A 26,159-nucleotide genomic window follows, 5' to 3' on the forward strand; every position below is an offset into this window, starting at 1 on the left:
ATTATTATTTTTAAATAATAAAATATAAAAAGTTAATTTATTTCTAATTGTGGTAAAAAAAAATTTGTAAAATAAGTTAAACTAGAATATATATATATATATGCGTGTATATATATATCAAAAACCAAATTAGGAAGAATTACTATATTGAAATTTATTTGTTTTATGATAATATAAAAATAAGATTTGCGCCATCATGTAATTATTTACCAAATATGATTTACGATTACGTAACTTAAGTATTTTGAGTGGATAGTTTAATATGCAAGATGCAAGCGCAGTAATATTATATTTGATGTTAAATCGATTTGGAATATTAAATTAAATTATTCAGCATTTTAGAAAAACATAAAGTCATCTTCTCGTGAACACTTTCAAATAAGAATAAAATCTTTTTATCTTTTGAATCAAAGGATGAGAATGAAAAAAATGGCGCCAATGCGCGATCACACGGATCATTTTACCATTTTCAAATAACCAAAAATGATCTCATTGCCAGAACAAAGAATTTTCTTTTTTATTCTTTCCTTATTTTCCTTATTTTCCTTTTTTCAATTCAATTTTTCCTTTTATTGTCTAATTGTTCATATGTATGTATAGAAAGTTTTATGAAAAGAATGTAAATTTATATGCATTTATTGAGAAATTAAAAAAAAAATCCTTGTATTCTTTTTTTGGATTTATTTATTTAATCTTCACGTCTTTCACAGCTTCACTTCGAGATTAAAAGATCAAAGTTTAAAAAAATCTTGCAAACGCATAACTGCGTCAACTAACCGGATAGAATGTATGTTGTCGATCTGTTAAGTTATTTATGTTATTTATAAAATGAAATTACTATCTTTATTTATTGAAAATTGATTGGATATTAATATATTTATATTTCAAATTATATTTTTTCTTTTAACCGGTAATACATTAGTCCCAGATGAGCATCAATCGGCTCATTTTTATCAGATCATTCATTCGTTCTGGCCAAAATTAAAATCACACATTGCATAGCATCACATCCTATAAATTTCATCGCGTACCATAATCGACAAAGAAATTATTAGAGATAAGCAGTATACATTCGGGAAATGACATATTATGAAATGATCCTATTGTTACTCTGATCATTGGGCGTACGGGCGAGTTTTTTGTATTTATTGGTCGCAGTTAAATTAACAATGATTTCTAACTAATAGATTACCCTTATTTGACACAATCATAAAAAAGGTTATTACATCATTTGATGATGTCTTTTTACGCGGGTATATCTTAGTACTTTTAGTACTTTTTGATTTACAATTATTTACAGTTTACAAAGTTCTAATAAGAAATATATTTGTGATTGTAATGTGAACAAGTGTGAACTAGTGTAAAATTGCCACGACAAAACAAAATAATTTATATTGCATTATATTCCCTTACACCGCGTGAAAAAAAATCATACACATGGTTTTTATTTTTTGTAATCAAGTATACTTATTATAATAAGTTAATTTATTTTTATTTATTTTTTTTTTTGGCTTACTAAAAAAATGTAAACCCTTAAATGCTAATAAAGCGTGTACAGAATTTTTTATACTATTCGATTATTTTGATTGGTTTAGATTATTGATTTCTTTTGCAGACGTAACAGACGTAACGTATTTGGCGTAGAATTTTTTTAGCTTAATTAGATTTTCTCCTTCACCCTAATATCCTAAATAGATTTAAATCAGCTCAGGATATAACAGTCTGCCCACTTTTCACTCTTTCTAAAAAAAAAAATTTTCACTTTCTTTTTTTTTTCTTTTAAAAAAGAACCACAAAACATAAATCAGACTTTAAAAAAACATTATTACAACTAATCAAAATGAGAGAAATTATTCATTTACAAACTGGTATGTTAACTCTTTATATTCGTTGTAATGAAATATTTTTAATAAAATTTTTTGAAAACTTATTTCGCGTTTTTTAACTTTATAGGACAATGTGGTAATCAGGTAAACTTTTAAATACGAGAGAAGAACTTTTTTATTTTTTATTTTTCATTGTTTGAAAATGTAAAAAATGACGCGTTATTTGTTGATTTGTTTTTCGCTATATTTTTTATTACTTAGATCGGTCAAAAATTTTGGGAGGCCATCTCTGCTGAACATGGCCTTGACCCTTCTGGTTCCTATAACGGCGATAGTGATCTCCAACTAGAACGTATTAACGTATATTACAACGAGGCTATGGGTGGTAAATACGTGCCAAGGTTAGTATTTATGCAGGGTATTTTTTTTTTTTCCTTAAATTTATAAGGAAGAATAATTATTTTTGCGAACTTTGCAATCATTACTAATCGTATTTATTTATTTATTTATTTTAATAGAGCTATTTTAATAGATCTCGAGCCTGTAACTATGGACTCTATTCGATCTAGTCCATATGGTCACCTTTTCCGTCCAGATAATTTCGTATTTGGCCAATCTGGCGCTGGAAACAATTGGGCTAAAGGATACTATACTGAAGGTGCTGAACTAGTTGATTCTATCCTAGATGTTCTTCGTAAAGAAGCGGAATCAACTGATTGCCTTCAAGGCTTTCAAGTGACCCATTCTCTTGGTGGTGGTACCGGATCGGGTCTTGGCTCTTTACTTTTATCAAAGATTCGGGAAGAATATCCTGATAGAATGTTATGTACATTCTCTGTTGTTCCATCACCAAAAGTTTCGGATACTGTTGTTGAACCTTATAATGCCGTATTATCGGTTCATCAATTGGTTGAAAATAGTGATGAAACCTTCTGTATTGATAATGAAGCCTTATATGATATTTGCTTCCGTACACTTAAATTATCCAACCCAAGTTATGGTGATCTTAACCATCTTGTATCAGCTGTCATGAGCGGTATCACAACTTGCTTACGTTTCCCTGGTCAATTAAATAGTGACTTGAGAAAACTTGCTGTTAATATGGGTATTTATTTTATTAATTTTATTTAAGCAAAAAAGTTACCACTAAACACTCACATATTTATGTTCACCTTATTTTTAATTTTTAGTTCCATTCCCACGTTTACATTTCTTTATGATTGGTTTCGCTCCATTAACTTCTCGCAGTTCAAAAGATTTCCGTTCTCTCTCAGTTCCAGAATTGACTGCACAAATGTTTGATTCACGTAATATGATGGCTGCATCCGATCCTCGTCATGGAAGATATTTGACCGTAGCTACTATTTTCCGTGGTAGACTTTCTACTAAAGAAGTAGAACAACAAATGCATACGATTCAAATGAAAAATAGTTCATATTTTGTTGAATGGATTCCATCTAATGTTAAAATATCTGTTTGTGATATTCCACCAGTTGGTCTCACAATGTCTGGCACTTTTGTCGGTAACAGCACTGCCATTCAAGAATTGTTTAAACGTATTAATACACAATTCACTGCCATGTTTAGGAGAAAAGCTTTCTTGCATTGGTATACAGGTGAAGGTATGGATGAAATGGAATTTACTGAAGCTGAATCTAATATGAACGATTTGGTTTCTGAATATCAACAATATCAAGATGCTGCCGGTATGTATATTTGTTTTGTTTGTTTGTTTGTTTATTCTGAAATCCTTTTTAATTATCTCCTTTTTTCTTTTATTAGCCGAAGAAGAGGATGGCGGTGAATATGAAGAAGGTGGTGAAGAAGAATATGCTGGAGAAGAGGAGGCCGAAAGCTAAATAAAATAATCAAACAGTATAGATATAGATATCCAAAAAATATATAAAAAAAAAACGCCGGATAATGTATTACATCTTAATTTTTTCATATTTTCCGCTATAACACATATATACTTTTTTATATTACTATAGACATTATTTTTTTAGTTCATTCATTCATATACAGCTTATTCGTATGTAAAATAATAACATTTTTATCACGCATTTAACCTCCTTTTATTCGATAGCGGAAATTTCATGTGTTCCATTATGTATTACATAATATTGGATTATTTTTATAAAAAGATATATATTCATTTATATAAATGAGAAATATTATTAATTTTTAGTACAGTTAGTTATTATTATTATATTATTCAAATCAAATGGACAATTTTCAAAAAGTTTTTTATAGTAAAATTAGTAAAATTAGTTTTTTTTTTTGACAACTTTTTTTTTTCATAGATACAATTAAAAATTTTGCAAATGTTTTTCAAGATTTGTAACTCTATTTACTCTCACCTATTAATTTAATATACTAAAGTGCGATATAATTATACCAGTGATGCATTAACAAAATAAAAATTTATAAAACCTTTTAAAGAAAGATTTTATGCATATATTATTATATCGCCTCTCTTTAACACTTTTAACATGACCAAATTCAATTTTATAGACCAGAATTTACGTCAGTTTGATAAAAATTGTGTAACAAAATTTTAAAAAAATTCGATTATCAATTAATCCGCAGATTTTTAATTTTAATTTTAAATTAAAATGGAGCAAACAAATTCTAAAACTCAAAATGAAAATAATGAGGGAAAACAACAACAAAACCAAGGAAATAATAAAGGAAATTCACTAGATGCATTACTAAAAAAACGAAATCGACCTACTAAAAAAGAAAAAAAGGAATTGAAAAAACAACAAGGAAAAGTGGAACAACCTAAACCACAAGAAATTCAATATGAACCTGTATTAAAAGAAATGATAACTTTACCTAATGTTATAGAAGAAACCAATGGTATAACTATTATGACTTATAATGTAAGAGAATTTATTATCATTATTATTATTATTACTAACATTTTTTTTTTAAAAAAAAGAAAGACAAAAGAACAAAATTAACATATATATTCTATTTTGTTGTTAAAATAAGTTACTTGCACAATCACTATGTAAGCGGGAATTATTTCCAAATTGTGGTGATGCATTAAAATGGAAAAATCGTCGACCGAGATTGATAAAAGAAATATTTTATTATTTACCTGATATAGGATGTTTTCAAGAAATGGATGATAATAATTATAATGATACATTTAAGCCCGAATTTGAAAAATCAGGTTATGATACACTATTTTATAAAGGTGATAATACTAAACAACATGGTACGTTAAATTATTATTATTTTTTTATGAGATCGGTATCTAAAAAAAATTCTCTAATATATATGTATATATACTCTTTTTTAAAAAAAAAATTAGGTTGTTGTATAGCTTGGAAAAAATCTAAATTTACTAAATTAAAAGAATCAACATTTGATTTTGATAAAATTGGTGTACCTACAATGATAACAAATTGCATAGGAATTATTGTAGCGTTAGGTATATTAAATATAAAAGAAAATAAAGGTGTTGTGATTTGTACTACACATCTTTATTGGAGACCTGAAAGTATGTATGAACGTACTAGGCAATGTTTAATATTATATCAAAATCTTTTAAGAGTTAAAGAAGAATTTAATTTTCCCGCTTTTTTGGCTGGTGGTAAGTTTTAAATTAATTCCTTTAAAGAGATAAAAAAAGAGATAAAAAAAAAAAGTTATTGCTAAATTTATAATATATATTATATATTTTTTTACTTAGATTTTAATTCAACTCCTCATGATCCAATTTATCAGTTAATGGTAAATAAATCAAAATTAAGTGAAGAGCAAGTTTCAATATTAGAAAATTCTATGAGAGCTTTTGGAGAAGAAAAAAGTAACGAAGGTGTTGATAATGTACCATCAACACCAGTTACTAATAAAGATAACGATGAAGTAACAATTGAACAATCGAAAATTTCACAATCTTTTATCGTAACTGAAGATCGAGCATCGCAGTCTCAATCATCGCAATCACAACAAACACAGATACAACAATTACAGCAAAATTTATCTTCACCGTCGTTAAAACCTCAATTAGAGCCATTATCGACTTTACTTTCTAATTTTGAAAAATTACCAAAATGTTTATCACTTTATGGACAATATTATCACTTAATAGATTCAGAGAATATTGAACATTTTGAACCAAAAATAACCAATCATGGAAAATATTTTAAAGGAACTTTAGATTATATATTTTTCGTTCTTAATCAAAAAGGTGATGTTAATGATGAAAATGGTGAAATTAATAATAATAATAATGTGAAAGTAACAAAATTATTAAAATTACCAAGAGAAGAAGAATTTGGATCAACGTCTTTACCAAATTATAAATTTAATTCTGATCATATTTGTTTAATGGTTGAAGTTAGAATTGAATAAGTAAAGTAGTTCTTAGCATAAAGACCATTTAATTTTAATATATTACATACATTATCTCTTAATTAATAACAATATAAAAAAAAATTTTTTTTTTTAATAAAATAAATAAAATATGTTATTTCTTTATTATTTTTTACTCGTTTTTTTACTATTAAAAATACAACAGAAAAAAATTTAGCGAGAAGATTAATAAAATAATAATATAATAAAAATAATAACAGAACCAAAAGTTCATTTATAATAAAAAAACAATGAATTTTTATTATCATTTGATTACAAATGATAAAAAATAAACCTATACACCTATATTTAAAATTATTTAAAGAATCATCAAAAAGAAAGATCAAATACAAATTTTATAATAATAAAATTATGTATTAAATATATACCTATTGAGCAGCAGCAATAGAACCAGCATTAAATTCTCCGGCTTTCCCAGTCTGTAAAAATAATTTAATAAAATTAGTCTCAAAGATACCTTACAAATATATTTAAAAATAATATTTATTACTTACCATTAATAAACCAACAATTAAACCAAATAAACCAAGTACACTACCAAAAATTTCCACAACAAGAATTTTTACAAATAGTTGAGGATCCTGAGCATCAGCAAGAGCAGCAGTACTACCAGTAATTCCTACAGCCATACCACAAAACAAATTGCAAAATCCAACAGTTATTCCACCCCAAAATATTGCAAAACCTGTAAAATAATTCGATTTTATATGTAAATCTGATGAAGATATACTTTGTATTTTTGCTGAAAATACAATTGCCATGATAACACCATAAATTGCTACTACTTCACAAAAAATAATACTAAAGATTAAACAAAAAACTTTGTTAGATATGTTGATGTTGTCATATAAAGAATGATTATGAACGAAAAGTTATCATTTTACCTAATAAGATTCTTTGTTTTAATTCTTGGAGCTTTAACAGCTCCTCCAAGTATACTTGCACCTGTAATGAAAATTCCCCTAATGATAGATAAAGATAATCATATTAGATAATCTCACATAACGAAACTTCCCAAGTTCACCATCGCAAAAAATAATCTTGTAATATATTGTGTATTATATGTGAAAATATATTGAATATTACCATGCAGCACCGACAACACTAAGGCCAATACAAAGTCCTATTCCAATTAACGCCCAAGCATAAGGACTAACTCTCTCAAGAATATCTTTGAAGATGGTTCTTGCCGGATAACGTCCAGTTGTTATAAAGATTATGAGAAAAATGATAAATGCTAAAATAGAATATGTATAAAAATATGCTACAATTCTACCATATCCAGCGTATGCCATTATTAAAAAAATATTATTTATATATATATATGTGTATATATTTTTTTCTTTTTTTTAAAAAAAAAGTAAATCTAAAATAAAAGTGAGCAAAATAAATACTGTAAATCTGAAGTTTTTTGGCGTTCCCTACAACAAAATCGATTATCGGATCTCAAATCAAATTTCCTTAATCAAGTTTCCTGCCAAAGTCACACGTATTACTACATAAATTAATTGGCAAAACAGCGAAATTTTTTTTTTTTTTTTGAATAATTAAAGAAATGAGTGGTTTTGCAGAAAATCAGTTAAAGAAGTATGGATGGACTAAAGGTCAAGGATTAGGAAAAAATGCTGAGGGAAGAAAAACACCCATAATTATTACTAAGAAGAATGATACACGAGGGGTAAGCTTCGAACCTTGCTCTCAACTCGCATCATATGTTTGTTTTAAAAACAAGCTTTTTTTTTTTAAATTAACAAAAGATTTTTTTGTTCTAAATATACGTTAAAAAAAAATATGAAATAGCTTGGAGATAATTCAGTTGATTGGTCATTTGAATGGTGGAATAAAGTATATACAAAAACGTTAGACAATATAAAAGTATCGAAAACTTCAGAGGGGGTATGTTAACAAACATACTTAATTGTAATTATTATTTTATTTTTATAAATAATTTATTATTATTCGCTTTTTTAATAATTTAGGAAGTAAAAGTTTCTAAAGTAATCAAAGAATCAATAGTTCCTAAAAATAATATGGGAATTATTAGTACAAACGAATCACTTTATTCTCTTACTGATTCTTCTAATTCTACAGATCAAACTATTTCGACCACGTTTTCCTCTTCAGATATTGAATCAACACATAAGAATAGATTTGATGATGATAAAACTGAAAATTTATCATCTAATCCAAAGATGAAATCATTATTTTATTATGGTAATTTTGTTAAAAGTTCAACTGGATCATTGGACTTAAATGGGTAATTGTAGTTTACTTTATTCGTTTTTCAATCATCTCAAGAAACTAAAATAAAATTTACATTTGGAATTTTTTTTAGTTGGAATAAACCGATAAAAAAAATGGAAATAAATAATGAATCAAAAAGCACAGACTCTACTGAAAAAGAAAAGGTTTCATTGTGTACAAATCATCTTGATATGTCACAAGATGAAGAAAAACAAGATGGGAAACGGAAACGGGAAAAATCAAAAAAAAGAAAAGAAAATGTGAAGAAAACATTATTTTAGCCAAGAATGAAAAATATAAAAAGAGAAAAAAAAGAGAATGAAAGAAAGTAATAAAAAATGATTAAAAATAAACCCCATTGCGTATATAAAGTTAATATATTATGTTGATTCACGCTTTGACTATACATACTACATAAAATTAAATTGTGAAACCTGTCAGGATCTAGTGTTACCTTGATATAATTTTTTTTTTCGAAAATGATGTTTCTTTCTTTAAAAGAAAAGTTTACTTTATAAAATGTCGGAAGAAAATCCTTATTCAAATGCTTCTCGTCGTTTAGAAAATATAACTGGTCATCTGAATGGCACAGGATATAAAGAATGGAGAACTTTATCACCCAGTCAAACATTAGCGGTATGTACAAATAGAGAAAGAAAATGGAATGGATATGGATACAAAGATACGTTTTTTAGATTTGACGATAAAGGAACAGCTTCATTATTAGGAAATAGGTTTGGTCATTTTAGTTCAAAAGAATATCATGAATTAAGACCATGGTTAGAACAAACATTAAGAATAAATTTAAAAACGATATGTCTAGCACAGCCAACAATAGTAGAAATACATAGCCCGGAAGTAAATCATGATTTTTATGATGCAATTAAACCACAAGGAATAATAATTTCATTTGCAGAACAAGATAGATTATTACATGGACATGGGGTTAGTACAATAGAAATTTATAAATTAAGATACGGTAATTTTAACAGATTACCTGATGCTGTAATTTGGCCGGAAAGTCATGAACAAGTTGAAATTATCGTTAAAGCAGCACAAAAATTTAATGTTGGATGTATACCTTATGGAGGGGGATCAAATTATGTTGATGCATTAGAATGTCCAGTCGAAGAAGAAAAAAGGATGATCGTTTCTTTAGATATGAGACACATGAATAGAATTTTATCATTAAATAATGAAAATATGAGTGTAACTGTTGAAGCTGGCGCTATCGCAAAAGATTTGGAAATTGAATTAAGAAAGTTAGGTTATAGTCTTGGATGGAATGCTGAATCAATTGAATTTAGTACAGTTGGTGGATTAGCCGCTTTAAGGTCAAGTGGATTAAGGAGAAGCATGTACGGAGATTTTGAAAATAGTATAATTAACATGAAATTTGTTACACCAATTGGTACAATAAAACAAAGCGGACATTCCATATCATCACCACCAATTATTTCAGGTCCTGACATAACGAATTTATTGCTTGGATCAGAAGGAACTTTAGGTGTCATAACTGAGTTAACATTTAAATTACATTATTTAGCTCCGTATCGTCATTACATTTCAATGTATTTTCCCTCATTTCATCAAGGACTTTTATTCTTAAGAGAAATCGCTCAAAAAAAAGTTGTTAACAATTTAAGTGGTGCTAGATTAGTTGATGAAACTGGATTACAATTAGTACATGGTTTTAATACTGCTACACCCACTGTTACTACGATATTTAAAGAAGTGTTAAAAAAATATTATTGGAAGAAATTTAAAGGGTTAGAAACTGGTAAAATGTGTTTAGCTGCTATTTTAATTGATGGTTACGATTTAAGTAAAATAGAAAATTATGAAAAGAGAATTTTAAATCTTGGTGAAAATTTTGGTGGTGTTAATTCTGGTTATGATTTAGGTGAGAGAATGTTTTTCATGTCAAAGGTAAAGTGCACGTTGGGAGTATTGACTTGTTATTTGTAGTTTTAATATTGAGTAATATTTATGGTTTCGATTTTTAAATTAGGGTTTACCTTATCTTCGCGATTTTCTTTTGGATTATTATGCTATATCAGATTATCTTGATACTTCAGCATCTTGGTCAAATATTGAAGCACTTGTTGACAAGGTAAAAGAAACTATAGTGACAACTTGCAGAGCTCAAAATGTTCGTCCAAGGCCATACATTGCTGTTAGAGTAGATCATCTGTAAGTTTAAGTTTAAAATATTGACTTTTGGATTAAAAACTTTCAATTAAAGCAACTCTAACAATTATTAGGTATGAAACAGGTGTAAGTTTAACTTTTACTTACGGATTTAATTGTCGTAATCTCGCTGATCCACTTGGTACATTAAGAAGAGTAGATCAAGTCGCTTTAGTTGAGATATTAAGATCAAATGGTTCTGTATCACATTTTACTACTGGTATAGGGAAACGTAAAAAAGAAAGTTTTGTTGAATCTTTATCTGAGGTAACTCAAATACTTTTTCATCAATTAATTGTGTTTTACTTATTTTATTAACTTAAAAATATTTGTTAGCCTGCAATTGAAATAATGAAGAATGTAAAAAAGTAAGTGATTAAATCTGTTATATATCCTCTATATCTATCAATATATTTAAATTTTCTTTCTTTTTTTTTTTAGAACTTTAGATCCTACAAATATTTTTTGTAGTCAGAATTTAATATGAATAACAATGACAATGATAATAATAGTATATTATTAATAAATAATAATAATTTAATCACCATTAAAATATATTTATTTATTGTATAACACTGCCTATGGCCTATGCTCAATAAAATTATTATATATGCCATTTGTCAACGAAATAATAAGTAAAATAGTTCAATGTCAAATTTTCTATAAGCATGATCTTTTTAAAATTATGTAATAGAGCATTTTATAATAGCAAATATCTTTATAATAATATAAAATTTAATTCTCATTTATACAATAATGGTATAATGCATATACCCACAGATCTATGATGAATTCAAAGTATATGATGTTTTTACGAAACGTCTAAATTGTAGTATGACCCACTAGTTGCTTCATTTAACTATATTTAGTATCATATGAGATGTGAATCAATGATCAAGAAAAGTATTGATTTATTTTTTTGCAATTCCTCTTTTTTTATTTACAATTGATATCTTAGTTTAAGATTTAAATTGTGATCTGACTAATCTGTAAATCTGATCTAAAGTTAAAAAAAATCGGATCAGATTAAATTCAGATCAGATTGGATCACTTAATCAAGTTTGGATCATACAAAAAAAAAGCCTGAATATGTGGTGAGACTAATGTTGTTTTTGTAACGAATTTCGATATAACGAATTTTGCAGTGCTGTCACCGATCTTAAATTATAAATTTTACTAATTAAATTCCGTACATCATTTAACAAATTAAACTATATATAAAAAATTAACGGCTCTTTCAACGCAACGAAGATTTACAAATTAATTTTATTATAAAGGAGAATTTAATACCAATTTCATGAACAATTACACATATTTTACATATTTTATTATTTTAATAAATGACATGTAAATGTCTTGATTTTCCATATCATACCAGATTCTCCTATAATTTATGATTATGCCTAATTTCTAATAACGACTTATTTCATATATCAAGGGATGACTTGTTTATCAAGATTTCAAACTTATAATTTAAAAGAGAGTGGTAAAATTTAATTGAGTGATAAAATTATTATGAAAGAATTAAAGATTATTAAAGTGGACAACTGATTCACTCAATAATCAGATCACATAATAATACTGCATTGTTCATCAGATATAAATGCAAATCGTTTTTTAGATTATCAGAATTTCTTTTAGAAAAGAGAGAAAAACAATAAACTAATGATGAATGACAAAAATGAGTTCCAAGAAGATAAACTAGATAATGCCAAATCTTCATTTCTTAAAATTATTAATTCGTTAGATACTTCAGAACAAATCAAACAATTCAATGAATTTGCTAAAAATATTTTAGGTACTGAAAAATTTTTTTTATTTTATAAGAATGAATTTTTTTATTTACTTATGGGGTGAATGATTGATTGAAATAAGCTCTCTAATGACATTTTCAGTCAATAAAATTCACTTGTAATAAAGTAAAAATACTTGATAATATATTTTTTTTATATATTACTAATCTTTATCTCGTAATTCGCATAGATAAAGAAATTAAAGACATTGATGATTTTTCAAACAGGTTTACCAAGTATAATATAAATAATGCCTTAATTCTTGAAAATATTAAAGATAAATTACGTAATAAATTATCAATAACAGCTGAAGCACCAAATGAAAATATCGTCATACCAAAAACAATTGAAGTTAAGATTTCATTTTTTTTTCATCCTCAAAATTTGCTTTATTTCTGAATATACTTAATTACAATAAGTAAACTTTATAATAATAGTATGAAGGATATACAAAAGAAACTACAATTAATGTGGATGCATTTTTATACAGTGATAAAGACGTAGAAGAATTGGGCCTTAATGGTCAATTAAAAAATTATTTTTGTAATGATTGTGGCTCAAAAAATATCGAATCTTTAAATTTTATTTCACATTCTACTTCAACGTTGCAATTACGTTATATCTTTGAACATGTACTAAATGGAATAGAGATTAATGATAAAATTGTGTTAGATATTGGATCAAGATTAGGAAGCGTTCTCTATGTGGTATGAAAAACGTGCATACAATTAATTATCATTCTTTTCAAAAGTTCTAAAGAAATTAACTTAAAATAGGGATATTTATTCAGTTCAACAAAAAAACTTATTGGTATAGAGTTAAACCAATTTTTTGCCGATTTGCAAAAAGAGATAATTCAAGAATACAACATGAGTGATCGTGTAGAGGTACCGTAAATGGAACCGTTTATTTTTCATTACAACGTATATACAATATATTCACTTTTTTTATTTGATAGATAATTCAGGATGATATAATGAATCATCCACAACTTCTTCAAACAGCCGATATAATTATAATGAGTATTTATTCTGTTGTCCTATATCTTAATTATCTTTGAATAAAATTTAATTCGTTTGTTTTTTTTTTCAGATAATGTATTCCAGTTCTTTCACTCCCTACCAATCCAACAGGCCATCTGGTCATTTATACGCGTAAACACAAAGCCGTCCACTTTAATCATCACTTTTCCAGATCTTAAAGAACAACTTGGTGATGCAAATTGCACTAACATTGATTTTGATAAGTGGGTCAAGGAAATAAAAATAAAAATTCCTTATAAAAAATCTCAATTGACTGAAGATGAGTGGAAAGATTTAAAATTGATCCACTTGTACAAAGTATTATAGATTTTTTGAAAATAGAATATTGTAACCCAATTGATCTACTGATGGGCGTACAAAATATCATGACTACTGTAACTAAACCATTTATTTAAACTAAGGACTGATATAAGAGGAGAAAAATATCAACAATCTTTTCGCGAAAAAATTACTAAATTAAATAAATGAGAAAAGGAAGATTTATCATTTCGTGCAAAACCAACACCGAAATACAAAACCAATATCAGCATTTCTCTATTGAAAATTATCGGCCATCTTATATATTAATTCGGTATGAAGCTCTTTCAACTCATCCTTTATATCGTCAATAGAAATTTAATGTAAAAATTAGTTTATAAAATAACATAAAAATAGTAATTATACATTTTAACTTGCCAGTTTTTGTTTAGCCTCATCCGTTTTTAATTTAGCTAATATAATGTCCTAGATAGTTAAATTATGTAAGTAAATAAAATGATAAAAAAGAATAAAATTCTAACAAATAATTACCGGTGGCATGATTTGATATGTTTTTAATTTTGCTTTTTTCGTCCCGATTTCCTGTTCCAAATAATTTATATAATCCTCTTTTTTTTTCAGTACTTTAAATCGTAAACCGCCTTCTTCTACGTTCAACTCATTATATTTTCTCTTTAATTTATATGAGATTAGGAAATATTTTAATTGTAAAATTAGTTTGCATATTTGTAATTACCTCTAATTTCATTATTCTATCTTGATACTCTTTTCCTTTCTGTAATAACAAATCCATATTCTTTTCCCATTTTCGAAGTTCTTCTTCTTCTTTCGAATCCCAGCTCTTACGTAAATTATATAAAAGTCTAAAGAAATACGCACACATTTATTAGCTTAATTTGATTGAAAAAATTTTAAATAAACAGCAAGAAAGTAAAAATAATAACGAACTTGTCCAATTTTTCATTTTTTGATTTAGCTTTTTGTATTCGTGTTTCCATAGATTCTATGATGCCAACAATGGCGTTATTATTACGTTCTGCGCGTAAAATATCCAGATTCAATTGCGCCAATGCTGAAAGATAACTAGAGAATTTTATTTTATTGTCAAATTAAAATTACTGAATTAAAACTCAAATATATACTAATACGTAAATTTTTATATAATTACCTGCTCTGTTCAGTATTGGCCAAACCTAAAATTATGGCCAAAGAAGTCAATGTTTTTAGTGAATGTACACCATTCTTGGATAAATCATCTTTCGATAATCTCATTGTTTCTAAAATATCTTTTATACGTTTAGCTTTTTTTTTTTTAGAAAAAAGACGTGTTAAATATTTCGAATTATATAAAAAAAATCATGTAAAATGCCGTAATTATATATTAACCTTCACTACGATATTCCATTGCTTGAATTTTTTGTCTTTTAATTATAATTTCAGTCATGGTATCTTGCTGTTTGTTAAAAAGTGCCATTTCATATAAAGCTGAAGCAACAGCAGAATTTTTCTCAAAAAGTGGTACACGTTTATCTTTAAAATGGCTTTTTAACCATGAATCAATCTATAAAAAAAAAGAGGTCAATAAGTTATTCAGTAAAAATAGGTTTGAAAAAAAAAACGCGTACAAATTCCCATTTTTCTGCCTCTGAAACATTATTTTCGTTTTTGTCAGAGCTATCATTTAATAAATGCGCGTAAGTTTCTTCCGGATTTACGCTTGTAAAATAAGAATCTTCAGGCATATAACTTGGAGTTGATGGATTTAGAAATACGCTCGAAAGAGCGTCTTCAATATCTCCAGGCATTTTTCTTTTTAGAAATGAAATATAGCATTGCACATGAATTATCGCCGTTTGCGATCTTCAAAAATAGCACCGCAAAAAAATTCAAATTCGTGTAACATAAACACCAATTTTAATCACGTGACAACAAACAATTGCAAAACTTTCTACCTATTTAAAAATTCAAATCTAGATACTTATAAACTAAAGGAAACTAGAGTACTCACATTTTCTTGTAAAGGAATTCGCAGCGTTAACTATGAGAGTTCGCAAGAGATCGTGAAAATTCGTTTAGTAAGAGAACTTCTTTTTGTAAATTCGAAGGAAGAAAATTGCTTTACACTTACAAAACTTAGACTTTAGTAAATAGAGGACTTAAATTTAAGAAAGTTCGCAAAAATTCAAAAGATTTGAGAATTTTTATTACGACACCACATGATTGAAGATCGCACCATTTTGAAAACGGCGATAAAAAAAACATAGTGACAACCAATTGAATCATTTCCGCTCACGTGAAATCTCGAGAATTGGATTAATTGTAATTAAAAATTATTTAGTACATGATTTAAATATAATAAAATATAAAATGATCTAAGTGCTATTAGTTCTTTCTAATCGCCGGAATCATTATCATTATTTCCCAATATATTATTAACAGTATCGTCAATAACTTCATTATCCACACCATCAAAAGCAAAATCATAAATAGAAAAGGTAAAATTCCAATCTCTTGTACTAACTAATTTTAAGAATCTAAAACCTGTTTCACGTATACGAAATTTGCATGATAACAAATTATTTTTTGTTGATGATAATGAGGATATATCTAATTTTGGTGATGGTGATAATTGAATCTATATAATTATAATAATTGTTAATATTTTCATTATAAAACTAAATATTATATTATTTATACTTACCCAAGCTGAACCATCGTGAGAAATTTGTATAGACAAATGATTAAAATAATCACTCTTATGATCAATAATTAAATTAAAAGTAAGTGGTACAGGCATAGGTAATAATAAATCTAATCCAATATAATCATCTTTTCTAATAACTATTAAAAAAAAAAAAATTTTTGTTAATCTCGTTTTTAATTATTACTCCAATTATTGTGAGTGTATATATATGTCAAGATACTATACCATCTTGAGAAATCCAAGCAGTAGAGTTATCATTATCAACAGCATGGGAATAAGGATAAGAAATGAAATGTTGGGTATTAAAGAAACTAGAATGTAATCTTTCACTTTCACTAATATTAATATAAGGTTTATATTTGAATAATTTTACATTTGGAAAACTATGTTTATTCGTTAAGAACAAACATTTATCATTATGACAAGGCGATCTAACATCTCTTTCATAAAGAGTTGGTGAAAATTCTTTTGTGTCCTCAATCATTTGTGTTGACGGATTATTATTATTCTTACTCTTAAGTAATGATAAATAATTATACAACCTAATTAATGCTTTATGCATATATAATTTATTAAGCATTCTATCTTTACCCGTTAAACTAAAACCATTTTCTTGTGGTAATTCAATTAAAGAGTTCTCTAATTGATATGGTACTTGGTTCAAATATGTAGTAAAATACATATCACCATAAATAAATTCTAATGAACTCATTTCCGTTTTACTTGTCATTTTTAAAAATTTCAATACATTTTCTCTAGAAGTGAATGCCCCAGTACCAACCCATGAATAACATGAATGTAAATCAATGTCTATAAATTTAATGAATTTCATATTAATATTTTTAAATAATAAAATAAAATATCCAATTATAATACTATACCATCATCGAAAAAACACCATTTCCAATTAGTTGAAGAATAAACATCAGCATTTGTATCAGTATGAATTAAATTTGGAAATCTTAGAAAGTTACTATACATGGATCTTAAATGTTTAATCATCCAATCATCATCTTGAAAATAACAATATTTTGTTGCCGCCATTGAACACGCTAAGTATCTCGCTATAAAATACATATTTCCTGGTGAATTATAATATCTTATTTTATTACAGTGCGTATCAACAAACATCTAACAAAAAAAAAATATTACGGTATATGTTATATAAGTTATTTTGCAAAGAAAGATGATAATAAAAATAATATTAGAGATAATACTTAACTGTATCTGATAAATGCAAATCAACATTATTGTTCCATATAAAAATTTCTTTAAACATAGAATATTGACATAAATTTTTAACGATAATTTTAATATTGTCCAATCTATTCCAATTCAATAATATAGCTGTACATTCTCCATCTCCTTCTGTTGGTATGATCTTAGTTAAAATGTCACTTTCTTGTATTGTTTCTATTTTACCAATATCATTTTTACCGATGCTTTCCTCATTTTTACCGTAAAAAAAAACAAATAAAAATATGAATGCAATAAGTAGTAATACTCTCGGTTGAGAAATTCCTTTAAAATATCTTAATATATACGATCTTATTGGTGATTCCTCAAATACTCCTCCTGTATTTATATTTATATGTAATGTATTCTTATCTCTATCTGGCATTGTAATTAATTAAACCGTAATTCAGTAAAATGAGGAATAAAATTTATTTTAAAGTTTTAAAAAAAAAAGATTCACTGTTCATGTGATTCCTGTAATACAACCTATAAAAATCCTCGATTATCGTTTTCAAAGGTAATTAAAAAAATGTCTGAAATATCAGCTTTATATAGACGCTCTCTAAAAACTGCTTTAAATTGGTATGTAGATCGTGTATTATGGCGTCCTGTGGCTTTAGAAATACGCGCTCGTTTTGAAGCAAATAGAAACGTTACTTCTACACAAGAGTTACGTAAAATTATACTTGCTGCCGAAAAAGAACTTGAAGAAAATAGTCATCCTGATCCTTACAAATGTAAATTTTTTTTTTTTTAAAAAAAAAGACTAATTTTAATCCAAAAAATTTTATTTATTTATTTTAAATAGATCCAACTGCACCGGGGGGTACAAAATGGGAAAGAAATATTCCTCCACTATTATTTGGAGAAAATCCAGTAATATCCTAATATTATTCAATGTTTTCCTAAACTATTTAAATTGCTAACTACAATTTTAATAAATAGGAAGGTCGCCATCATTAACTTATAGTATAATAATGAAATTAAAAAAATTGGTACAATACTTTATAAAGTCATCATTGGACTTCAGCTGAATAAAAATCTTAGATTATGAAAGAACATTAGAAACTAGTTTAAGTATTTCTTCAATACTCTTACCAACATTTTTCATATCTTTTGCAACAATCTGCCACTGTTCGCCATGGTGAGGTTCAGCAGTTACACATCTTGTAATTACGTCTTGTTGTTGTTGCTGTTAAATAATATTTATATATATTAGTAACAATTTAGCCTATGAAGTCAAATTTAATATTTAATAAATACCTCTGTTCCGTGTTGACATTCAAATTTATAGAACCATGCCCATGAATCTCCTCGATCTGGGTCAACTTTTACTGCTTTTTCAAACCATGTTCTGCCTTTATCAACTTTACGTTCAGCCCAAAATAACCTTGCTATTGTCATGATAATAATAGGATCATTATCGCATTTTTTAAGTGCATCAACAGATTTGGTTTTACGTTGTGGACGAGGTTCCATAAATATTGCCTCTGACCATAATAATCCCGAATTAGGACATTCCTGTAGTGCTAAAATATGAAGTGGTTTTTTAATATATATATATGACCAAATAAAGAATACACGTCAATAATGTAATTATGGTTACCTTTTGCTAATAAAGCTTTTGCCATATTGATATTATTACCTCTCAATTCAACACGAACTGCTTCACACCTGTACAAAAAAATTTATAATTAATACATTCATATTGTTTTTTTATATAAATAAATAAACAAGGATAAATTATTACCATAATTCAGGTGTTTTTGGATTTAATAAACGACCTCTTTCAAGAGTAGCCCTAGCTTTAATTAAAAAGCATGCTTTTTCTTCTAATCGAGAAGCCAATATCCACAAAGGCACAGATTTTGGGCAATTTTTTAAAGCTCTAGCATAAGTAGCCCTAGCTGCAGGTAGATCACCTTTTTCATCTTCAATCTGACCTTTAATCATCCATAACTTGTCAAATGTAGGATATTTATCCAAAGCCTCGTCTAACATAGCTAAAGCTTCCGTAATCTTTTTAAGTTGACGTTCTAATACTATCGATTTCATCCACACTTTTTCTGTATCAGCCTTACCTCGTGCTTTATGTAATAACATTCTTGCACGTTCATATTCTCCATTTTCTGCTTCCAATTTAACTGCTGCTAACCAAATTTGTTCACTATTTGGATTAGCTTTGAACGCTTCTGTTAAGATAAATCGTGCTCCATTAACATCGCCGGCAAGCCATTTTTCTTTAGCTCCCATAAGCCAAAGTACTTCAGCTTGAGGACAAAATCTAACTGCACGTTGCAATAATTCTTCCAAAGAATCTCTAGTTCCATGAGATTTTTCCAAGAAAGCTGCTTTACGCCATATTGATTTTTTACCAGGGTAAGTCTTCAGAGCTTGCGCAAATATCGCGCGAGCTGTTTCAATAGAACCATGTAAAATACAACTTTCCGCATCTTCTAACCATATTGTTTTCTTATCTTGCTCTTCAATTCCCATTCCAATCGTATTTCTTACTATGGCTTGACAAGTCCCAACACTACCTTCCCTTTCACATTTTTCTGCTTCTTGCAGCCACTGATCACGTCCTAACACACTTCCCTTTTCCGAAAGTACTGTAACAGCTTTGGCAATAATTCTATCAGTCATTTTTTCATTACCTTGTTGTTCTTCAAGACGAGCGGCTGCTATCCAGATTTCATGTGAAGTAGGAATTTGGCCACGTGCTTTATTAAGAACTTTTTTGGCATTTTCATAACTCTCAAGTCGGGCAAGAGCAAGCCATAAATCAACAGAAAGGGGAACTAATTCAGTTGCGCGTGCTAATAGTATACGTGCATCTGAAGGATTTTCTTCCATATTAACTGCCGCTTTCCAAAGTTTCACGGAATTGGGTACATATTCCAAAGCTACATGAAGTAAAATATAAAACTGTTAATTTGACACTTTAGTTAAAAAAAAAAATTAAATATTTACCTCTTCTTAAAACCTTTTTTTGAGCTTTGATATCAGTTTCTAATTTCACAGATTGTAGCCAAATTTTAACCGACTGTGGAAGATGTCTAACAGCATTAGCCAATATTGTTCTTCCATTGTCAGCATTATTTAATCTAGCTGCTTCTAACCAAACATCTTCATTTTTTGGACATTCTTCACATCCTTTAGCAATAATTGTTCTTGCTTGAGCTAATTTACCGGCAACTTCTTCTAAACGAGCTGCCGCAATCCAACCTGGAGCATGTTTTGGATTAGTTGAAATAACCGAGTTAAGCAACAATCGAGCTTTTTTGATATCGCTAAAAAAACAATAGTTCAATGTTAATATGATTCAAAGACAACAATAAATTATTAATTATATTCAATAAACACTTCGAAAGTTACCCTATCTCGGCATCACTTTTAATAACCACACTATTTAAATCTGTCAAATATCCCTTTGGATCGACTGTAGTCTGCCCGCTAACAGAATCGGAAATTTGATCTAATTTCAAACTTAATACTTTATCTCTTGCTTGACCAATTTCTATAAAGTTTGTCATCATTCCAGAATCTGGTGCAGGTGTTTGAAATCCCCCAAATTTCTAAAAAATATAAGTAAATTATTTCATTTGTGAATATATATATATATTTTTTTTTAAAAAAAAAAATTACAAATTTCATACTTGCTGTTGTGCATCCAAAGCAGTAACGTATTTATTCTCTTCTCTAGCCTTTTCCAGTAACGAGTCGGGTACTGCATAATATCTTTCTCGTAGATTAGTTTTCTTTCGGTTTTTTCCAACAAGATCACCAACATCAGGAAGATTTGCCCATTCATCATCAGAAACAATAGCGAGACCACGTTTAAGATCTGCAAATTGTTGTTGAATTTTTGGACGTTCAGCACGATATTTTTCCAATTCTTCCTTTTCGCGAGCTTCACGTCTAGCTTTTCTTCTTTCATCCATTTTTTGATCAATGGCTTCATAAATTTTATCAGCTTCTTCGTCATCTTCTTCATAAGGAGCTGAAGCAAAAAGTCCAGTTTCATTATCTGGATCTTGAAAACGTTCGTCGTCATCATCATCTTCCTGTTGTGCTTTCTTTTGTAAAGCATCACTAATATAAAAATTGTAATTAAATAATAATATTTGAATTAGAAAAAGTCTCATTCTTGTTTAATAAATTACATACCACAATAATTATTTTTCTTTATATTTTTCGCTCTCTAAACATAACCCAGTTTTGGGTCTGATCTTGCGACAATTGTGATATTATTAATTTAAAAAGTATAAAATAAAAAAAAAACCAAAAAAAAACAAGTACCTGAAGTCAGCAGGCCCTTCCCTAGCAGGACCGATATCAGATCGTGTTGTGAAACCTGTTGCACTATAAAAAAAAGAACGTTAGATACTTTTGTAGCAACGACGTTTAGATCGTGGATAACTAACCCTCTACCCAAGCCGGCAACATAATTTGGAGGTGCCTCTTTATTCATGAAATCTTTTGTAACTGAAAACATTTTAGTATTAGATCGAAAATCAAAACTATGTTCGCGATTTTTGGTTTATAATCCAAATATATAATCCATATGTTTCACATAAATTGGTGACAAATGATCCGACATTTAGAGTAACTAGCACAATAATTCTGGCCTACATTATATTTTTAAAATGGTATAGTCGCTTTCCTACTTTGCCGATCGTTTCTAAAATGATTTTTACAATCGGAGACAATAAGAGCGGAGATCTCATTATCAAAAGTATATGACATCACAATACGAAGGTAGTACAATGAAAATTGATACATGCTACGTAAAAAGATGAAAAAAGTGAAAGAATCTCAATTAATTTCTGTGCATGCAAATTTCTTTGTATAAAATCCATTGTTCTGCACAAAAAATTTTTAGATTGTGATAGGTGATATAAGGTTGAACATATTATATAAAAATATACCATTATCCGATTCAACTTTTTTCTTGTTCAAATTTTTTAACAAAAAAAAAAGGAATGGCCGAAGAACATGACTCGTTTTATAGTGATTCAATTTATTCAACCCGGTCAAGCTCTGACTCAGAAGCTCCATTGTTAGGCGATGAAGAGCTTCTTGTTTATGAATTGCAAAATAAAGACAGACCTAATAATACCAAAGGGACAAGTTTTGGTGCATATATAAATATCACGTGAGTTGGATTTGAGAATAATTTACCTATAGTTGGAACTTTAAATCATTTAATAATTTACTGTATTTAGCTGCCTGATGGCCGGAATAGGAGTTTTAGGCTTACCTGAGACTCTCAATAAAGGTGGCTGGATCGCTTTAGGAATTATTATAGTTTCAATGTTGATAGCTCTATACACAAGTATCATCATCATCAAGTGCCTTTACCATAACGGGTACGTATGTCCCGTTGCAATGACGCATATAATATCGCCAATTCCTCAACGCAACCATTTAAATTTTCATTAGTAAATCCCGCTTGTCAACATATGGGGAAATAGGGCAAGATGCTTTTGGAACTTTTGGAAAATATTTAGTTGAATTCTTTCATAACGTCACTCTTATTGGTGTTTCAGTATTGTACTTCATCCTTGCTGCGGAAAATCTTAACGAATTGGCGAGTCATCATTATGATACCGATTTGGGAATCAAAATTTGGACATGTATTTGTGCAGCCTTTGTTAGTGTTCCTTTCATTTTTGCAAAAACACTAAAAGAGGTTGCGATCATAAGGTAAAGGACTGATGTGCAAAAAACGATTTTATTTTACTTAAAATGATGGTAATAATAGCTTATAAACTGTCTTTATTAGTATATTTGGCGCATTTGCGACTTTATTTTGTATTATTGCTATCGTGATTCTTTCATTTGAGCATTGGCGCGATTCTACAGATCCACCATCCTATAAAATATTAGATTTGTCGGGAATTCCAACCTCTTTAGCTACTATTTCGTTTTCCTATGGAGGAAATAACGTTTTTCCGCATATCGAAGAAAGTATGCAAAAGCCGCGTCATTGGAATAGGGTTGTTACTGCAGCAATATGTACATGTGCAATCATGTATTTCCTGGTTGCATTCTTTGGGTATTTAGCCTATGGCGATACAACAGTAAACCCAATTTTGAAAGTTTTGCCTGAAGGTAAAAAATGCAATTTGTAAATTGAAATATCCAAACTATCATATTAATAAATGAACTTTAATTATCCATTCACTATATAGGACTTCTTTTAACATCCGCATCCATTTTAATTGTTATTCACGTGCTTTTTACAATACCTATTCTTATGACATCTTTTGCGATGGAGGCTGAGAAATTCTTAAATATTACACGCGAACATCACTCAAAAATAGTTGAATTTTTATTACGCACCGTATTTCGTTTATTTTTGATTTTACTATCCGTTGGAATTGCTATACTCGTACCTTGCTTTGGCGATATCATGGCCTTATTGGGCGCGTTGACAACTTGTCTTTTTGTATTTGTGTTGCCTGTGTTATTTTACCTAAAATTGTTTGGCTGGGAGAGAATGTCGTATTTGACGTTGATATGGAACGTATTTGTTATAATTGTGGGGTTAATTGGGTTTGTAATCGGTAGCATTAGTGCTTTAAATAATTTATTTGAGGATTTTATTGTTACTAAGAAGTAGAAGTTTGAACATTTGAGCCGTAGTAATCTAAACTATTACGTTCTAGAATTCACGTGACATCACATTTTGACTTGACTCGCATGTATAAATTATTGGTGTTCTTTCCTTCCTTCACAGTCAATATAGCTCCTATTCATATAAGTTTTCTTTTACTACTTAAACATGAGTTATAATTTATTAGATTTGATTGTTGATGGAGACAATGTTTATTGTCGTCAACACCGCCTAGAAACATGTAAAGATTGTGACTACGATTTCAAACCACTAAATACTTTACACAAAAGTTTAATTCCAATAAAGGGTAACATTCCACCACCAAATTATATTAATCAAAATCTTTCAAATCAAATTACTAAATTGAAAGAAGAAGGAAATACTTATCATAAATCACAAAATTATTCCGAAGCTATTAAATTATATAGTTCGGCCATAGAGATGGCATTTCAAAGACCATTTTGGGAACCGCACGAATCAACAGAACAAGAAGTTTCGGTTTGTTTAAGTAATAGAAGCTTATCTTACATTTTTTTGGAACAGTGGGTTAATGCTTATGTTGACGCTGAATGGGGTATTAGAATTAAGCCGGATTATTCTAAGGCCTATTTTAGAAAAGGTAAAGCTTTGATGGGTATGAAAAGATATGAAGAAGCCGTACATGCTTTTGAGATTGGATTGGAGTTTGAACCAAAAAATGAAAGTTTTATTAATGCTCTTGAAGAGGCTAGAAAATTGGCTGGTATAACTGATTTAGAATAAAAAATGATTTAATATAGTTTACATAAATAAAATAATATTATAAATTTTGCGATGCAACATTACCAATTGATTTTACTATAATACCATTTTTTTTTAGTTAATATAATATTGGTTGTAACCTATTATATCTCAAAATTGTGTAAAATTCTTTTTATTGAAATAATTATTTGATTCTATTTTAAACTTATCCATTATCATTAGAATTTATGGTATATTATTAAACTGAAATAAATACATTAAAAGATGAACAATTTTTAAATTTCTTGCAAAATAAAATTAGATATCATTTTTATTACTAAATGTAAGGTAATTGTTATCAAATTTACTTTTTCTCAATTCTTTTAAATCAGGATTATTAGTTATTTTTACTGTACTATTTAGCAATACTTTTGAATAAGCATATTATATATATTTTTAAATAATTAAATAGCAATAAGTGGAAAAATAAATTATATAATTAAAATTTAACCAAATTTAATATATATTTAAATAAAATGATTTAATACTGCTTAATAATATATTTTTTTTTTTATGTTTTAGAAGTATTCTCATGGCTAGGCACATAAACAATATGGTAAAGGTTCTCAACCACTTAAGTGATTATACAAGTACCAAGACTGATGTCAACTTGTAAATCCTAACAACTCACACTTATTAGGTAATGAGTGGGATATCATCCCCTCTACCCTCTATATACTACACTAAGGTTACTTGTCTAAACCTCTTTAAAATCCTACGATTAGTTTCATCAAAATTTTACTATAGATTTATTATAGTTTTGGCAAAGTTTTGGCAGTTTCGGCATTTATAATAAGTTTTGGCAGTTTCGCCTTTCTCCAAAGTTTCGCCAGTTTTTTAATATAACTTTAATATAATTTCGGCAGAATTTCACTTTTCGGCGAAATGCCATCTTGCCTAAACCCCTAGGTTTCAGCAAGCAACCTTATACTACACTATGCAAGAACATATCCAAATTATACCCTTCTAAATTGTCCAGTAGTAGCAGGGTTATTTATAGTGGTACTACCTACTAGTGCTATTAATAGTGAACTACTGCCCACATATGGCAGATATAATGGAGCAAACATCTAG

The 26,159-nt window shown here is 28.1% G+C and overlaps 11 protein-coding genes across 13 annotated transcripts; 7 read left to right on the forward strand and 4 right to left on the reverse strand.

The window, feature by feature from the left end:
• Positions 1–1,689: 1,689 nt before the first annotated feature.
• OCT59_017503 (Tubulin beta chain (Beta tubulin)) lies at positions 1,690–4,244 on the forward strand. The gene is made up of 6 exons (XM_066137531.1): positions 1,690–1,868; positions 1,954–1,970; positions 2,088–2,227; positions 2,345–2,931; positions 3,017–3,532; positions 3,609–4,244. The coding sequence occupies exons 1-6, from the start codon at positions 1,841–1,843 to the stop codon at positions 3,683–3,685; spliced, it is 1,365 nt and encodes a 454-aa protein (XP_066004105.1). The 5' UTR covers positions 1,690–1,840; the 3' UTR covers positions 3,686–4,244.
• A 2,040-nt stretch (positions 4,245–6,284) lies between these two features.
• Positions 6,285–7,612, reverse strand: OCT59_017504 (H(+)-transporting V0 sector ATPase subunit c''). The gene is made up of 5 exons (XM_025317138.2): positions 7,302–7,612; positions 7,100–7,177; positions 6,710–7,016; positions 6,584–6,634; positions 6,285–6,497 (listed from the first exon to the last, which is right to left on the reverse strand). Exons 1-4 carry the CDS (start codon positions 7,508–7,510, stop codon positions 6,584–6,586), a joined length of 645 nt encoding a protein of 214 aa, XP_025178909.1. The 5' UTR covers positions 7,511–7,612; the 3' UTR covers positions 6,285–6,497.
• A 144-nt stretch (positions 7,613–7,756) lies between these two features.
• On the forward strand, positions 7,757–8,802 carry OCT59_017505 (uncharacterized protein). The gene is made up of 4 exons (XM_025310771.2): positions 7,757–7,893; positions 8,016–8,111; positions 8,195–8,472; positions 8,551–8,802. Exons 1-4 carry the CDS (start codon positions 7,771–7,773, stop codon positions 8,738–8,740), a joined length of 687 nt encoding a protein of 228 aa, XP_025178910.2. The 5' UTR covers positions 7,757–7,770; the 3' UTR covers positions 8,741–8,802.
• Positions 8,803–8,978: 176 nt separating this feature from the next.
• Positions 8,979–11,136, forward strand: OCT59_017506 (uncharacterized protein; the record flags this gene model as incomplete). Its single annotated transcript, XM_025317139.2, has 5 exons — positions 8,979–10,388; positions 10,471–10,652; positions 10,724–10,916; positions 10,986–11,017; positions 11,091–11,136. The coding sequence occupies 5 exons, from the start codon at positions 8,979–8,981 to the stop codon at positions 11,134–11,136; spliced, it is 1,863 nt and encodes a 620-aa protein (XP_025178911.1).
• A 1,153-nt stretch (positions 11,137–12,289) lies between these two features.
• On the forward strand, positions 12,290–13,999 carry OCT59_017507 (uncharacterized protein). The gene is made up of 6 exons (XM_025317140.2): positions 12,290–12,447; positions 12,633–12,793; positions 12,880–13,149; positions 13,219–13,329; positions 13,401–13,464; positions 13,535–13,999. The coding sequence occupies exons 1-6, from the start codon at positions 12,315–12,317 to the stop codon at positions 13,789–13,791; spliced, it is 996 nt and encodes a 331-aa protein (XP_025178912.1). The 5' UTR covers positions 12,290–12,314; the 3' UTR covers positions 13,792–13,999.
• Positions 13,684–15,594, reverse strand: OCT59_017508 (uncharacterized protein). The gene is made up of 8 exons (XM_025325892.2): positions 15,369–15,594; positions 15,130–15,304; positions 14,912–15,044; positions 14,692–14,826; positions 14,480–14,606; positions 14,275–14,415; positions 14,161–14,208; positions 13,684–14,079 (listed from the first exon to the last, which is right to left on the reverse strand). Exons 1-8 carry the CDS (start codon positions 15,546–15,548, stop codon positions 14,020–14,022), a joined length of 999 nt encoding a protein of 332 aa, XP_025178913.2. The 5' UTR covers positions 15,549–15,594; the 3' UTR covers positions 13,684–14,019.
• Positions 15,595–15,907: 313 nt separating this feature from the next.
• OCT59_017509 (uncharacterized protein) lies at positions 15,908–18,086 on the reverse strand. Its single transcript, XM_025317141.2, has 5 exons — positions 17,670–18,086; positions 17,329–17,578; positions 16,673–17,257; positions 16,445–16,584; positions 15,908–16,378 (listed from the first exon to the last, which is right to left on the reverse strand). The coding sequence occupies exons 1-5, from the start codon at positions 18,066–18,068 to the stop codon at positions 16,136–16,138; spliced, it is 1,617 nt and encodes a 538-aa protein (XP_025178914.1). The 5' UTR covers positions 18,069–18,086; the 3' UTR covers positions 15,908–16,135.
• A 114-nt stretch (positions 18,087–18,200) lies between these two features.
• On the forward strand, positions 18,201–18,969 carry OCT59_017510 (uncharacterized protein). 3 transcript variants are annotated; one of them, XM_066137533.1, is made up of 3 exons: positions 18,201–18,420; positions 18,492–18,559; positions 18,629–18,969. In XM_066137533.1, the coding sequence occupies exons 1-3, from the start codon at positions 18,213–18,215 to the stop codon at positions 18,644–18,646; spliced, it is 294 nt and encodes a 97-aa protein (XP_066004106.1). In that variant the 5' UTR covers positions 18,201–18,212; the 3' UTR covers positions 18,647–18,969. The 3 variants fall into 3 exon arrangements, with proteins under 3 accessions (XP_066004106.1, XP_066004107.1, XP_025178915.1); XM_066137534.1 differs by having other exon boundaries at positions 18,633–18,969; XM_025317142.2 differs by having other exon boundaries at positions 18,492–18,969.
• OCT59_017511 (uncharacterized protein) lies at positions 18,732–22,181 on the reverse strand (the record flags this gene model as incomplete). Its single annotated transcript, XM_025325893.1, has 9 exons — positions 18,732–18,875; positions 18,947–19,212; positions 19,290–19,357; positions 19,434–20,589; positions 20,657–20,976; positions 21,062–21,261; positions 21,343–21,778; positions 21,986–22,048; positions 22,111–22,181. The coding sequence occupies 9 exons, from the start codon at positions 22,179–22,181 to the stop codon at positions 18,732–18,734; spliced, it is 2,724 nt and encodes a 907-aa protein (XP_025178916.1).
• Positions 22,182–22,668: 487 nt separating this feature from the next.
• On the forward strand, positions 22,669–24,311 carry OCT59_017512 (uncharacterized protein; the record flags this gene model as incomplete). The annotated part of the gene is made up of 5 exons (XM_025325894.1): positions 22,669–22,841; positions 22,912–23,055; positions 23,129–23,392; positions 23,472–23,800; positions 23,881–24,311. The coding sequence occupies 5 exons, from the start codon at positions 22,669–22,671 to the stop codon at positions 24,309–24,311; spliced, it is 1,341 nt and encodes a 446-aa protein (XP_025178917.1).
• A 98-nt stretch (positions 24,312–24,409) lies between these two features.
• On the forward strand, positions 24,410–25,585 carry OCT59_017513 (uncharacterized protein). Its single transcript, XM_025325895.2, has one exon. It carries the CDS (start codon positions 24,474–24,476, stop codon positions 25,065–25,067), a length of 594 nt encoding a protein of 197 aa, XP_025178918.1. The 5' UTR covers positions 24,410–24,473; the 3' UTR covers positions 25,068–25,585.
• Positions 25,586–26,159: the final 574 nt, after the last annotated feature.

The sequence above is a fragment of the Rhizophagus irregularis genome, chromosome 26 (genome assembly GCF_026210795.1).
Source record: "Rhizophagus irregularis chromosome 26, complete sequence".
Classification (NCBI taxonomy): domain Eukaryota; kingdom Fungi; phylum Glomeromycota; class Glomeromycetes; order Glomerales; family Glomeraceae; genus Rhizophagus; species Rhizophagus irregularis.

Coding starts and splice junctions, on each gene's coding strand:
- OCT59_017503 (XM_066137531.1), top strand. CDS start 1,841: ATGAGAGAAATTATTCATTTACAAACTG. Junction 2,932..3,016: donor AAAACTTGCTGTTAATATGG/GTATTTATTTTA, acceptor TTTAATTTTTAG/TTCCATTCCCACGTTTACAT. Junction 3,533..3,608: donor ACAATATCAAGATGCTGCCG/GTATGTATATTT, acceptor TTCTTTTATTAG/CCGAAGAAGAGGATGGCGGT.
- OCT59_017504 (XM_025317138.2), bottom strand. CDS start 7,510: ATGGCATACGCTGGATATGGTAGAATTGTAGCATATTTTTATACATAT. Junction 7,178..7,301: donor AGTGTTGTCGGTGCTGCATG/GTAATATTCAAT, acceptor ATCTATCATTAG/GGGAATTTTCATTACAGGTG. Junction 6,635..6,709: donor TAATTGTTGGTTTATTAATG/GTAAGTAATAAA, acceptor TTATTTTTACAG/ACTGGGAAAGCCGGAGAATT.
- OCT59_017505 (XM_025310771.2), top strand. CDS start 7,771: ATGAGTGGTTTTGCAGAAAATCAGTTAAAGAAGTATGGATGGACTAAA. Junction 7,894..8,015: donor AGAAGAATGATACACGAGGG/GTAAGCTTCGAA, acceptor AATATGAAATAG/CTTGGAGATAATTCAGTTGA. Junction 8,473..8,550: donor GGATCATTGGACTTAAATGG/GTAATTGTAGTT, acceptor AATTTTTTTTAG/TTGGAATAAACCGATAAAAA.
- OCT59_017507 (XM_025317140.2), top strand. CDS start 12,315: ATGATGAATGACAAAAATGAGTTCCAAGAAGATAAACTAGATAATGCC. Junction 13,330..13,400: donor ACATGAGTGATCGTGTAGAG/GTACCGTAAATG, acceptor TTTATTTGATAG/ATAATTCAGGATGATATAAT. Junction 13,465..13,534: donor AGCCGATATAATTATAATGA/GTATTTATTCTG, acceptor TTTTTTTTTCAG/ATAATGTATTCCAGTTCTTT.
- OCT59_017508 (XM_025325892.2), bottom strand. CDS start 15,548: ATGCCTGGAGATATTGAAGACGCTCTTTCGAGCGTATTTCTAAATCCA. Junction 15,305..15,368: donor AGGCAGAAAAATGGGAATTT/GTACGCGTTTTT, acceptor TTTTTTTTATAG/ATTGATTCATGGTTAAAAAG. Junction 15,045..15,129: donor AATGGAATATCGTAGTGAAG/GTTAATATATAA, acceptor AAAAAAAAAAAG/CTAAACGTATAAAAGATATT.
- OCT59_017509 (XM_025317141.2), bottom strand. CDS start 18,068: ATGCCAGATAGAGATAAGAATACATTACATATAAATATAAATACAGGA. Junction 17,258..17,328: donor ATGGTGTTTTTTCGATGATG/GTATAGTATTAT, acceptor TTAAATTTATAG/ACATTGATTTACATTCATGT. Junction 16,379..16,444: donor CTCACGATGGTTCAGCTTGG/GTAAGTATAAAT, acceptor ATAATTATATAG/ATTCAATTATCACCATCACC.
- OCT59_017510 (XM_066137534.1), top strand. CDS start 18,213: ATGTCTGAAATATCAGCTTTATATAGACGCTCTCTAAAAACTGCTTTA. Junction 18,421..18,491: donor TCATCCTGATCCTTACAAAT/GTAAATTTTTTT, acceptor TATTTTAAATAG/ATCCAACTGCACCGGGGGGT. Junction 18,560..18,632: donor TATTATTTGGAGAAAATCCA/GTAATATCCTAA, acceptor ATAAATAGGAAG/GTCGCCATCATTAACTTATA.
- OCT59_017513 (XM_025325895.2), top strand. CDS start 24,474: ATGAGTTATAATTTATTAGATTTGATTGTTGATGGAGACAATGTTTAT.